The 14,416-nt window shown below is 45.3% G+C and overlaps 1 protein-coding gene across 2 annotated transcripts in view; it reads left to right on the forward strand.

Moving 5' to 3' along the window:
* The window catches only part of LOC115128063 (pyruvate kinase PKM-like), a 59,515-nt gene that overhangs the window by 38,523 nt on the left and 6,576 nt on the right, over positions 1-14,416 (forward strand). For both annotated transcript variants that reach the window (XM_065027797.1, XM_065027796.1), the window contains exons 3-6: positions 9,051-9,142; positions 9,297-9,428; positions 10,330-10,516; positions 11,195-11,468. In XM_065027797.1, the coding sequence (XP_064883869.1) occupies positions 9,051-9,142; positions 9,297-9,428; positions 10,330-10,516; positions 11,195-11,468 (685 nt within the window). The remainder of the gene's footprint in view (positions 1-9,050; positions 9,143-9,296; positions 9,429-10,329; positions 10,517-11,194; positions 11,469-14,416) is intronic.

Raw genomic sequence — 14,416 nt, forward strand, 5'->3', positions numbered from 1 at the left:
CATCTGCACCATCATTGAGTTAAATAGCCAATCAGCTGCACCATCAGTGAGTTAAATAACCAATCAGCTGCATAATTGGTGAGTTAAATAACCACGTCTGCACCATCAGTGAGTTAAATAACCACATCTGCACCATCAGTGAGTTAAATAACCACATCTGCACCATCAGTGAGTTAAATAGCCAATCAGCTGCACCATCAGTGAGTTAAATAGCCAATCAGCTGCATCATTGGTGAGTTAAATAACCACATCTGCACCATCATTGAGTTAAATAGCCAATCAGCTGCACCATCAGTGAGTTAAATAGCCAATCAGCTACACCATTGGTGAGTTAAATAACCGCATCTGCACCATCAGTGTGTAAGGGTTTTCCTGTGGTGAAGGAGAAGCGGGCCAAAACGCAGCGTGGTTATATTGATTCATGTTTAATAGAAACAGATAAACATGAACACTACAAAACAATAAACGTGGAAAACCAAAAACAGCCCTATCTGGTGCAAAACACAGAGACAGGAACAATCACCCACAAACACACAGTGAAACCCAGGCTACCTAAGTATGATTCTCAATCAGAGACAACTAATGACACCTGCCTCTGATTGAGAACCATACTAGGCCGAAACATAGAAATACCCAAAACCTAGAAAAACAAACATAGACTGCCCACCCAACTCACGCCTGACCATACTAACTAAATACAAAACACAGGAAATAAAGGTCAGAACGTGACACAGTGAGTTAAATAACCGATCAGCTGCATTATTGGTGAAATAAATAACCACATCTGCACCATCAGTGAGTTAAATAACCAATCAGCTACACCATCAGTGAGTTAAATAACCACATCTACACCATCAGTGAGTTAAATAACCAATCAGCTGCATCATTGGTGACTTAAATAACCACATCTGCACCATCAGCAAGTTAAAAAACCAATCAGCTGCACCATCAGTGAGTTAAATAACCAATCAGCTACACCATCAGTGAGTTAAATATCCAATCAGCTACACCATTGGTGAGTTAAATAACCACATCTGCACCATCAGTGAGTTAAATAACCACATCTGCACCATCAGTGAGTTAAATATCCAATCAGCTGCACCATCAGTGAGTTAAATAACCAATCAGCTACACCATCAGTGAGTTAAATATCCAATCAGCTACACCATTGGTGAGTTAAATAACCATATCTGCACCATCAGTGAGTTAAATAACCAATCAGCTACACCATCAGTGAGTTAAATATCCAATCAGCTGCACCATCACTGAGTTAAATAACCACAGCTGCACCATCAGGGAGTTAAATAACCACATCTGCACCATTGGTGAGTTAAATATCCAATCAGCTGCACCATTGGTTAGTTAAATAACCACATCTGCACCATCAGCAAGTTAAAAAAACAATCAGCTGCACCATTGGTGAGTTAAATATCCAATCAGCTGCACCATTGGTTAGTTAAATAACCACATCTGCACCATCAGTGAGTTAAATATCCAATCAGCTGCACCATCAGTGAGTTAAATAACCAATCAGCTACACCATTGGTGAGTTAAATAACCATATCTGCACCATCAGTGAGTTAAATTACCAATCAGCTGCATCATTGGTGAGTTAAATAACCAATCAGCTACACCATTGGTGAGTTAAATAACCATATCTGCACCATCAGTGAGTTAAATAACCAAACAGCTACAACATCGGTAAGTTAAATAACCAATCAGCTGCACCATTGGTAAGTTAAATAACCAATCAGCTACACCATCAGTAAGTTAAATAACCAATCAGCTGCACCATTGGTAAGTTAAATAAACAATCAGCTACACCATCAGTAAGTTAAATAACCAATCAGCTGCACCATCGGTAAGTTAAATAACCAATCAGCTGCACCATTGGTAAGTTAAATAACCAATCAGCTGCACCATTGGTAAGTTAAATAACCAATCAGCTGCACCATCGGTAAGTTAAATAACCAATCAGCTGCACCATTGGTAAGTTAAATAACCAATCAGCTACACCATCAGTAAGTTAAATAACCAACCAGCTACACCATTGCTGAGTTAAATAGCCAATCAGCTACACCATCAGTAAGTTAAATAACCAATCAGCTGCATCATTGGTGAGTTAAATAACCAATCAGCTACACCATCAGTGAGTTAAATAACCATATCTGCACCATCAGTGAGTTAAATAACCAATCAGTTCCATAATTGGTGAGTTAGATAACCACATCTGCACCATCAGTGAGTTAAATAACCAATCAGCTGCATCATTGGTGAGTTAAATAACCAATCAGCTTCACCATTGGTGAGTTAAATAACCATATCTGCACCATCAGTGAGTTAAATAACCAATCAGCTGCATAATTGGTGAGTTAAATAACCAATCAGCTACACCATTGGTGAGTTAAATAACCATATCTGCACCATCAGTGAGTTAAATAACCACATCTGCACCATCAGTGAGTTAAATAACCACATCTGCACCATCAGTGAGTTAAATAACCAATCAGCTGCATAATTGGTGAGTTAAATAACCACATCTGCACCATCAGTGAGTTAAATAACCAATCAGCTGCATAATTGGTGAGTTAAATAACCACGCCTGCACCATCAGTGAGTTAAATAACCACATCTGCACCATCAGTGAGTTAAATAACCACATCTGCACCATCAGTGAGTTAAATAGCCAATCAGCTGCACCATCAGTGAGTTAAATAGCCAATCAGCTGCATCATTGGTGAGTTAAATAACCACATCTGCACCATCATTGAGTTAAATAGCCAATCAGCTGCACCATCAGTGAGTTAAATAGCCAATCAGCTACACCATTGGTGAGTTAAATAACCGCATCTGCACCATCAGTGTGTAAGGGTTTTCCTGTGGTGAAGGAGAAGCGGGCCAAAACGCAGCGTGGTTATATTGATTCATGTTTAATAGAAACAGATAAACATGAACACTACAAAACAATAAACGTGGAAAACCAAAAACAGCCCTATCTGGTGCAAAACACAGAGACAGGAACAATCACCCACAAACACACAGTGAAACCCAGGCTACCTAAGTATGATTCTCAATCAGAGACAACTAATGACACCTGCCTCTGATTGAGAACCATACTAGGCCGAAACAGAAATACCCAAAACCTAGAAAAACAAACATAGACTGCCCACCCAACTCACGCCCTGACCATACTAACTAAATACAAAACACAGGAAATAAAGGTCAGAACGTGACACAGTGAGTTAAATAACCGATCAGCTGCATTATTGGTGAAATAAATAACCACATCTGCACCATCAGTGAGTTAAATAACCAATCAGCTACACCATCAGTGAGTTAAATAACCACATCTACACCATCAGTGAGTTAAATAACCAATCAGCTGCATCATTGGTGACTTAAATAACCACATCTGCACCATCAGCAAGTTAAAAACCAATCAGCTGCACCATCAGTGAGTTAAATAACCAATCAGCTACACCATCAGTGAGTTAAATATCCAATCAGCTACACCATTGGTGAGTTAAATAACCACATCTGCACCATCAGTGAGTTAAATAACCACATCTGCACCATCAGTGAGTTAAATATCCAATCAGCTGCACCATCAGTGAGTTAAATAACCAATCAGCTACACCATCAGTGAGTTAAATATCCAATCAGCTACACCATTGGTGAGTTAAATAACCATATCTGCACCATCAGTGAGTTAAATAACCAATCAGCTACACCATCAGTGAGTTAAATATCCAATCAGCTGCACCATCACTGAGTTAAATAACCACAGCTGCACCATCAGGGAGTTAAATAACCACATCTGCACCATTGGTGAGTTAAATATCCAATCAGCTGCACCATTGGTTAGTTAAATAACCACATCTGCACCATCAGCAAGTTAAAAAAACAATCAGCTGCACCATTGGTGAGTTAAATATCCAATCAGCTGCACCATTGGTTAGTTAAATAACCACATCTGCACCATCAGTGAGTTAAATATCCAATCAGCTGCACCATCAGTGAGTTAAATAACCAATCAGCTACACCATTGGTGAGTTAAATAACCATATCTGCACCATCAGTGAGTTAAATTACCAATCAGCTGCATCATTGGTGAGTTAAATAACCAATCAGCTACACCATTGGTGAGTTAAATAACCATATCTGCACCATCAGTGAGTTAAATAACCAAACAGCTACAACATCGGTAAGTTAAATAACCAATCAGCTGCACCATTGGTAAGTTAAATAACCAATCAGCTACACCATCAGTAAGTTAAATAACCAATCAGCTGCACCATTGGTAAGTTAAATAAACAATCAGCTACACCATCAGTAAGTTAAATAACCAATCAGCTGCACCATCGGTAAGTTAAATAACCAATCAGCTGCACCATTGGTAAGTTAAATAAACAATCAGCTGCACCATCAGTAAGTTAAATAACCAATCAGCTGCACCATCGGTAAGTTAAATAACCAATCAGCTGCACCATTGGTAAGTTAAATAACCAATCAGCTGCACCATCGGTAAGTTAAATAACCAATCAGCTGCACCATTGGTAAGTTAAATAACCAATCAGCTGCACCATCGGTAAGTTAAATAACCAATCAGCTGCACCATTGGTAAGTTAAATAACCAATCAGCTACACCATCAGTAAGTTAAATAACCAACCAGCTACACCATTGCTGAGTTAAATAGCCAATCAGCTACACCATCAGTAAGTTAAATAACCAATCAGCTGCATCATTGGTGAGTTAAATAACCAATCAGCTACACCATCAGTGAGTTAAATAACCATATCTGCACCATCAGTGAGTTAAATAACCAATCAGTTCCATAATTGGTGAGTTAGATAACCACATCTGCACCATCAGTGAGTTAAATAACCAATCAGCTGCATCATTGGTGAGTTAAATAACCAATCAGCTTCACCATTGGTGAGTTAAATAACCATATCTGCACCATCAGTGAGTTAAATAACCAATCAGCTGCATAATTGGTGAGTTAAATAACCAATCAGCTACACCATTGGTGAGTTAAATAACCATATCTGCACCATCAGTGAGTTAAATAACCACATCTGCACCATCAGTGAGTTAAATAACCACATCTGCACCATCAGTGAGTTAAATAACCAATCAGCTGCATAATTGGTGAGTTAAATAACCACATCTGCACCATCAGTGAGTTAAATAACCAATCAGCTGCATAATTGGTGAGTTAAATAACCACGTCTGCACCATCAGTGAGTTAAATAACCACATCTGCACCATCAGTGAGTTAAATAACCACATCTGCACCATCAGTGAGTTAAATAGCCAATCAGCTGCACCATCAGTGAGTTAAATAGCCAATCAGCTGCATCATTGGTGAGTTAAATAACCACATCTGCACCATCATTGAGTTAAATAGCCAATCAGCTGCACCATCAGTGAGTTAAATAGCCAATCAGCTACACCATTGGTGAGTTAAATAACCGCATCTGCACCATCAGTGTGTAAGGGTTTTCCTGTGGTGAACTCACGCCCTGACCATACTAACTAAATACAAAACAAAGGAAATAAAGGTCAGAACGTGACAGTACCCCCCCAAAGGTGCGGACTCCGGCCGCAAAACCTTGACCTATAGGGGAGGGTCTGGGTGGGCGTCTGTCCGCGGTGGCGGCTCTGGCGCGGGACGCGGACCCCACTTCACCATTGTCTTAGTCCGCCACATTGTCCGCCTCCGTGGCTCTCTAACCATGGCAACCCCTCTCAATGACTCCACTGGACAGAGTGGCAGCTCGGGACAGAGGTGCAGCTGCTCGGGACAGAGGTGCAGCTGCTCGGGACAGAGGGGCGGAAGCTCTGGCGCCTCTGGGCTGAGGGGCTCTGGCGCCTCTGGGCTGAGGGGCTCTGGCGCCTCTGGGCCGAGGGGCAGCTCGGGACAGAGGGGCAGGGGCTCTGGCGCCTCTGGGCTGAGGGGCTCTGGCGCCTCAGACTCCGGCAGCGGCGCCGGACAGGCGGGAGACTCCGGCAGCGGCGCCGGACAGGCGGGAGACTCCGGCAGCGGCGCCGGACAGGCGGGAGACTCTGGCAGCGGCGCCGGACAGGCGGGAGACTCCGGCAGCGCTGGAGAGGAGGAAGGCTCCGGCAGGGAGGCGGGAGCCTCTGTAAGGATGAGCCGGAGAGACAGCCTGGTGCGGGGGGCTGCCACTGGAGGGCTGGTGCGTGGAGGTGGTGACGGATAGACCGGACCGTGCAGGCGCACTGGAGCTCTTGAGCACCGAGCCTGCCCAACCTTACCCGGTTGAATGCTCCCGGTCGCCCTGCCAGTGCGGCGAGGTGGAATAGCCCGCACTGGGCTATGCAGGCGAACCGGGGACACCGTGCGCAAGGCTGGTGCCATGTAAGCCGGCCCAAGGAGACGCACTGGAGACCAGATGCGTAGAGCCGGCTTCATGGCACTTGGCTCGATGCCCACTCTAGCCCGGCCGATACGCGGAGCTGGAATGTACCGCACCGGGCTGTGCACCCGCACTGGGGACACCGTGCGGTCCACAGCATAACACGGTGCCTGCCCGGTCTCTCTAGCCCCCCGGTAACCACAGGAAGTTGGCTCAGGTCTCCTACCTGGCGTAGCCATACTCCCTGTGAGCCCCACCCCAAGAAATTTTGGGGGCTGACTCTCGGGCTTCCATCCGCTCTGCCGTGCTAGTTTCTCATAATGCCGCCTCTCTGCTTTTGCTGCCTCCAGCTCGGTCTTGGGGCGGCAATATTCTCCTGGCTCTGCCCAGGGTCCTTTCCCGTCTAGAATCTCCTCCCAAGTCCATTTCTCCAAGTAGTTCAGCCTCTCCCACTGCTGCTGCTGCTGCTCCTGTTGCTGCTGCCTCTGTTGTTGATGCTGCTGCTGCTGTCGTCGCTGTCCTTTACCACGCCGCTCGGTCCTTGGTGGGTGGGTGATTCTGTACGGGTTTTCCTGTGGTGAAGGAGAAGCGGGCCAAAACGCAGCGTGGTTATATTGATTCATGTTTAATAGAAACAGATAAACATGAACACTACAAAACAATAAACGTGGAAAACCAAATACAGCCCTATCTGGTGCAAAACACAGAGACAGGAACAATCACCCACAAACACACAGTGAAACCCAGGCTACCTAAGTATGATTCTCAATCAGAGACAACTAATGACACCTGCCTCTGATTGAGAACCATACTAGGCCGAAACATAGAAATACCCAAAACCTAGAAAAACAAACATAGACTGCCCACCCAACTCACGCCCTGACCATACTAACTAAATACAAAACACAGGAAATAAAGGTCAGAACGTGACACAGTGAGTTAAATAACCGATCAGCTGCATTATTGGTGAAATAAATAACCACATCTGCACCATCAGTGAGTTAAATAACCAATCAGCTACACCATCAGTGAGTTAAATAACCACATCTACACCATCAGTGAGTTAAATAACCAATCAGCTGCATCATTGGTGACTTAAATAACCACATCTGCACCATCAGCAAGTTAAAAAACCAATCAGCTGCACCATCAGTGAGTTAAATAACCAATCAGCTACACCATCAGTGAGTTAAATATCCAATCAGCTACACCATTGGTGAGTTAAATAACCACATCTGCACCATCAGTGAGTTAAATAACCACATCTGCACCATCAGTGAGTTAAATATCCAATCAGCTGCACCATCAGTGAGTTAAATAACCAATCAGCTACACCATCAGTGAGTTAAATATCCAATCAGCTACACCATTGGTGAGTTAAATAACCATATCTGCACCATCAGTGAGTTAAATAACCAATCAGCTACACCATCAGTGAGTTAAATATCCAATCAGCTGCACCATCACTGAGTTAAATAACCACAGCTGCACCATCAGGGAGTTAAATAACCACATCTGCACCATTGGTGAGTTAAATATCCAATCAGCTGCACCATTGGTTAGTTAAATAACCACATCTGCATCATCAGTGAGTTAAATAACCAATCAGCTGCACCATCAGTGAGTTAAATATCCAATCAGCTACAACATTGGTGAGTTAAATAACCAATCAGCTCCATAATTGGTGAGTTAGATAACCAATCAGCTGCACCATCAGTGAGTTAAATAACCCATCAGCTGCACCATCAGTGAGTTAAATAACCCATCAGCTGCACCATCAGTGAGTTAAATAACCCATTAGCTGCACCATCAGTGAGTTAAATAACCAATCAGCTCCATAATTGGTGAGTTAGATAACCACATCTGCACCATCAGTGAGTTAAATAACCAATCAGCTCCATAATTGGTGAGTTAGATAACCACATCTGCACCATCAGTGAGTTAAATAACCCATCAGCTGCACCATCAGTGAGTTAAATAACCAATCAGCTGCATCATTGGTGAGTTAGATAACCAATCAGCTGCACCTTCAGTGAGTTAAATAACCACATCTGCACCATTGGTGAGTTAAATAACCGCATCTGCACCATCAGTGAGTTAAATAACCACTCAGCTGCACCATAGGTGAGTTAAATAACCAATCAGCTGCACCATAGGTGAGTTAAATAACCACATCTGCACCATCAGTGAGTTAAATAACCAATCAGCTGCACCATCAGTGAATTAAATAACCTTTTGTTTTGTGTAGCTTGGAACAATAAATGGAACAGTTGACCTATGTGGCTCAGTTGGTAGAGCGTGGTTCTTGCAATGCCAGGGTTGTGGTTTAGATTCCCACGGGGAACATGAACAAAGAAAGTATGAGAATCAATGCACTCATGTCTGTCTGGATTAGAGTGCCTGCTTAATGTGGGGACAGTATAGGTAGGCCTTCTAATTCTTACACTATGGCCACGCAGAGTTGACCTAGGGTAGAACTGTATGGGCTAGGGGTTGGAGCTCAGTAGATCTAGGTTGGTGTGGTGTTGGCTGGCAGGCTGGGTATTGGTGATTGGCATCCCACTGACTGCACTATTGATGATGTATCAAAGTGGATTGATTGACCAATAAACTGCTGGACAACCCATGGTCTCTGTTGTCTCTTGTTCTCTCTCTCTCTCTCTCAGGGCCTGCGTCTCGCTCCATCGCCAAACTGCAGGAGATGGTGAAGGCAGGAATGAACATCGCTCGACTCAACTTCTCTCATGGCTCTCATGAGGTTTGTTTGTCTCTGCATAACCTGTCTCGCAAGTAATCACTGATCTGACACAACTATCAATCATATCAGTTTAGTAACAGCTATTCTCTCTCTCTCTCTCTGTCTCTCTCTCTCTGTCTCTCTCTCTGTCTCTCTCTCTGTCTCCTTCCTTCAGTACCATGGTGAGACCATCAAGAACATCCGGGAGGCGGTCGAGACCATAACCACTGACCCTTTATATTACAGGCCGGTAGCCATCGCCTTGGATACCAAAGGCCCTGAAATACGCACAGGCCTGGTTCGAGGGGTAAGCCAGCATTTCATCACTACTTAACATTCTATCCAATGGGCTTACATTCCCTACATCCTGACTGGTCAGTAGTCCAGCTTAGGGTGAGGGTCAACAGACCAGTCAACAGACCAGGAGAGTGTGACCCGTGTTGACTGACCATGCTGGTTGTTTTGGGGGTGTTCTATCCTGGACACAGACACAGATTGTGCAACAGTATCAACAGTAGTGAGAAAGAAGCTTTCTCATCATCAGAACAGGTGTTTGGGCACCAGAGGAGGTTGGTGGGAGGAGCTATAGGACGGGCCCATTGTAATGGCTGGAATGGAATAAATGGAACAGTATCAAACACATCAAACATATGGACACCACATGTTTGACTGCGCCCCATTTATTCCATTGCAGCCATTACAATGAGCCTGTCCTCCTATAGCTCCTCCCACCAGCCTCCTCTGTTGGGCACTGATCTGTTTGTTATAGCACCAGTCCTGCCAATGGAAAGTTCAATATACTTTAGAAATGATAAAAACCTAGTTTATGGTCCGCTACATTCTATGTGTTCTATGTGTGAGGAAGATAAGGCAGTGTGTGTGTGTGTGTGTGTGTGTGTGTGTGTGTGTGTGTGTGTGTGTGTGTGTGTGTGTGTGTGTGTGTGTGTGTGTGTGTGTGTGTGTGTGTGTGTGTGTGTGAGACACAGAGCTGGAGGCACGTCTGCATGCCATTTCTTGCTAGCTCTGACTGTCCTGATAGCTACTATATTGAAGAAAAGTTTTACTTACCATATGACTGTGATGCGTGGTTGTCTCACCTAGCTATCTTAAGATGACTGCACTAACTGTAAGTAGCTCTGGATAAGAGAGTCTGCTAAATGACTGAAGTTAAGATGTGTGTGTTATTCTGTGTTTCTCTGTGTGTGTAGACTGCAGAGCATGAGGTGGAACTGGAGCGTGGGGCCAGTGTGCGTGTGGTGACAGGGGAGGGGGACAGGGACAGTACGGATGGGAACGTCATCTGGGTGGACTACCCCAGTCTGCCTCAGGTCCTGGAGAAAGGAGGAAGGATCTACATCGACGACGGACTCATCGGACTAAAAGTCCTGGAGACAGGTAACACATCATTTAACACACACACACACATTCTCACACACACACACACACACACACACACACACACACACACACACACACACACACACACACACACACACACACACACACACACACACACATTCTCACACACACACACACACACACACATTCTCACACACACACATTCTCACACACACACACACAAAAACACACACACACACACATTCTCACACACACACACACACACACACACACACAAACACACACACACACACACACACACACACACACACACACACACACACACACTCACACACATTCTCACACACACACACACACACACACACACACACACACACACACACACACACACACACACACACACACACACACACACACACACACACACACATTCTCACACACACACACGCACACAAACATACTGCATCTAAACACATTACTGGAGATACAGTGTTGGTTACATGTGCAGTGGTTCTTCCTTTAAAAGTTTTGAGTTGATGTCGCGACCGTTTGTGGTAGATGGTGGCAGATTGTGGTAAAGGAAGAACCACTGTACATGATCATACTGCACAGTCGTGGAGATAGACAAGCCATAAACAAATAAACATTCTCTACTTCTATCTCATGATCTGTTCTTATGACCTCCCTCCCTTCTCTTCCTCTCCCTCTCTCCAGGTCCAGACTGGGTGGAGGCACTGGTAGAGAGTGGAGGTGTTCTGGGCAGCCGTAAGGGGGTCAACCTGCCGGGGTGTGACCTGGTGGACATGCCCGCTGTGAGTGAGCGTGATGAGGGGGACCTGAGGTTCGGCGTGGCCCAGGGGGTGGACATGGTGTTCGCCAGCTTCATCCGCTGTGGCCAGGATGTCAGGGAGGTCCGACGGGCCCTGGGGCCCTTCGGAAAGGGCATCAAGGTGGTCAGCAAGGTGGAGAGTCGCCAGGGAGTACATAAGTGAGTGTGTGTGGAGGAGAAGAGAGAGAGGAAGAGACACACACAGAGTCAACAACATGAATATAATAACTTTCATTGAATGAGTAGCTTTACAGTCTCAGATTTACACATGAACAGCACGTATCTTCAGCCTCAGTCAATACCTGTCGTTGCCCTTGGAACCACATGACTCATTCCTTATCCACTCACAGTGGATTTGTGTGGATGACCATTCTCTAACAATATGATTCTATAATCTACAGTAAGACAAGACAAGCGTACTCCTGAATAATTTTCCCCCTTTATTTAAAAAGGCAAGTCAGTTAAGAACAAATTCTTATTTACAATGAAGGCTTAGTGGGTTAACTGCCTGGTTCGGGGGCAGAATGACAGATTTTGACCTTGTCAGCTCAGGGATTCGATCTAGCAACCTTTTGGTTACAAGTCCAACGCTCTAACTACTAGGCTACCTGCCTCCCCAAGTTGAATGCTCTACCAGCTAGAATAGAGGAAGTATTCAGAGTAGGAGATCTAAAAATGTTTGTTGTTGTTGTTGACCAGATACTATGCTATTTCACAGTAAACAAATGATCACCTGAGTCAGCATGCTTATAGGTAAGGACATTCAACATGTACGGCACATAGACAAATAACTCATGATTGGCTGAGATAAATTGATACTAAAAAGATTGTGGGAGCTGTTTTGTTAGTCTTCAGTGCAGCTTTTAACATTATTGATCATAATGTTCTGCTGGAAAAACATCTGTGTTATTGTCAGGTGTAACTGGCTGTAAGGGAGTCAGACGCAGGAGAGCAGAAGTTGGGTAGACAAAGGAGACTTTTATTTGGGTGAACAAAAAACACGGCACTAAGAACACTAAACACAATATGGTTTGCCCAGCGCAACCAGTCTAGCGTGCACATACACGAAACAACAAACTATTTCACACACAGACATGGGCGGAACAGAGGGTTATATACATGTCTAATACTGAGGGAATTGAAACCAGGTGTGTAGGAAAACACGACAAAGGGAAAAATGAAAGGTGGATCGGCGATGGCTAAAAAAACGGTGACGTCGACCGCCGAACGCCGCCCAAACAAGGAGAGGAAGCGACTTCGGCGGAAGTCGGGCGAGGGCAAGGTACAGGGAGTTCCGGATGGTGACGGTGGAACTTCGTTAGCATTGTAGGGTCCAACACATCCTCCACCGGAACCCAGCATCTCTCCTCCGGACCATACCCCTCCCACTCCACGAGGTACCCGACACCTCGAAGGGCAGGTTTCGGGTCGAGAGCCAGACCCGGTCCCCCGGTGCCTCACTGCGGTGACTGTCTGCGCTGGCTTTCTGGCACGGCGCCCTGAAGGTGAACATGGGCGGCGTCCCATGTCTCCTCCGTGCGCCGGAACCAGTCATCCACAGCAGGAGCTTTGGTATGACTCTGATGCCAAGGATCCAGAACTGGCTGGTACCCCAGTACGCACTGGGGTACCAGAGGTTAGTGGAGGAGTGGCGAAGCGAGTTCTGGGCCATCTCTGCCCAGGGCACGAACGCCACCCACTCCCCCGGCCGGTCCTACCAATAAGACCTACCCACATCCTGATTAACTCTCTCCACCTGCCCGTTACATTCAGGGTGAAAACCCGAGGTAAGGCTTATCGAGACCCCCAGACGTTCCATGAATGCCCTCCAGACCCTCGAAGTGAACTGGGGACCCCGATCAGACACTATCCTCAGGCACTCCGTAGTGCCGGAAGGCGTGCGTAAACAAGGCCTCCACAGTCTGTAGGGCCGTAGGGAGACCGGGCAGAGGAAGGAGAAGGCCGGACTTAGAGAAACGATCCACAACAATCAGGATCGTGGTGTTTCCCTGTGATGGGGGAGATCGGTCAGGAAATCGATCGACGGTCAGGAAATCTATGGCCGTTGTGGAATGGGTATGACCATGGCCGTTGTGGAATGGGTATGACCATGGCTGTTGTGGAATGGGTATGACCATGGCCGTTGTGGAATGGGTATGACCATGGCTGTTGTGGAATGGGTATGACCATGGCCGTTGTGGAATGGGTATGACCATGGCTGTTGTGGAATGGGTATGACCATGGCCGTTGTGGAATGGGTATGACCATGGCCGTTGTGGAATTACCCATTACCCTCGGGCGGGTGGTCGAAGTCAGCCCGGAAGCGGCGGGTAAACTCCTCGAAGTGGTCCAACGCCGCATCTCCTTCTCCCCACACGGCGTTTGCCCAATCCAGAGCTCCCCTAGAGGCATTATTTATTTTAGGCATTTCTAAAGAATCATGATATGAAGAAAATGTAGTCTATTTAAGAAGAACAGAATAGCATACTCTTGAGTTGTCCTTATGTTAGGCCCTGATCAAACTATGCCATATGGCTGTGGGCTACACTAGTTCATTTAGCAGATAAGATTTGTTTAGAATTCCTTGGCATTATGAAGAATACAATTGAACACAGCTCAATAAAATAGAACGGATATTTTCTACAAACAATTGTGACTATTCTGTGTTGAACGGTTAACAAAGAAACTGATCCTACTATATGCTTAATTTAGAGTTATTTGTGCAACTTTAGTTGTAATACAACTGTTGGGCTATATGTTTAGATTTGAAAAACATTCTGAGGCTGCATGATAGGACTCTGCTTTCTTGACATCGCTATCAACAAAACAAGTCCTACAGGCTCTGGTTTTATAGCACCAGGACTACTGCTGAGCAGTAGTCCATACTGTATGGCCAAGTGCCACAAAGCGGGACATAGGCAAATTACACTTGGCCCAGACCAGAGCAGCACGGCTGGCCCTTAAATGTACACAGAGAGCTAACTTCAATAACATGCATGTCAATCTCTCCTGGCTCAAAGTAGAGGAGCGATTGACTGCATCACTGCTTGTCTTTATGAGAGGTATGGACGTGTTGTAGGTATGGAGCTGTCTGTTCAAATGACATG

The sequence above is a fragment of the Oncorhynchus nerka genome, linkage group LG14 (genome assembly GCF_034236695.1).
Source record: "Oncorhynchus nerka isolate Pitt River linkage group LG14, Oner_Uvic_2.0, whole genome shotgun sequence".
In the NCBI taxonomy this organism is placed as follows: domain Eukaryota; kingdom Metazoa; phylum Chordata; class Actinopteri; order Salmoniformes; family Salmonidae; genus Oncorhynchus; species Oncorhynchus nerka.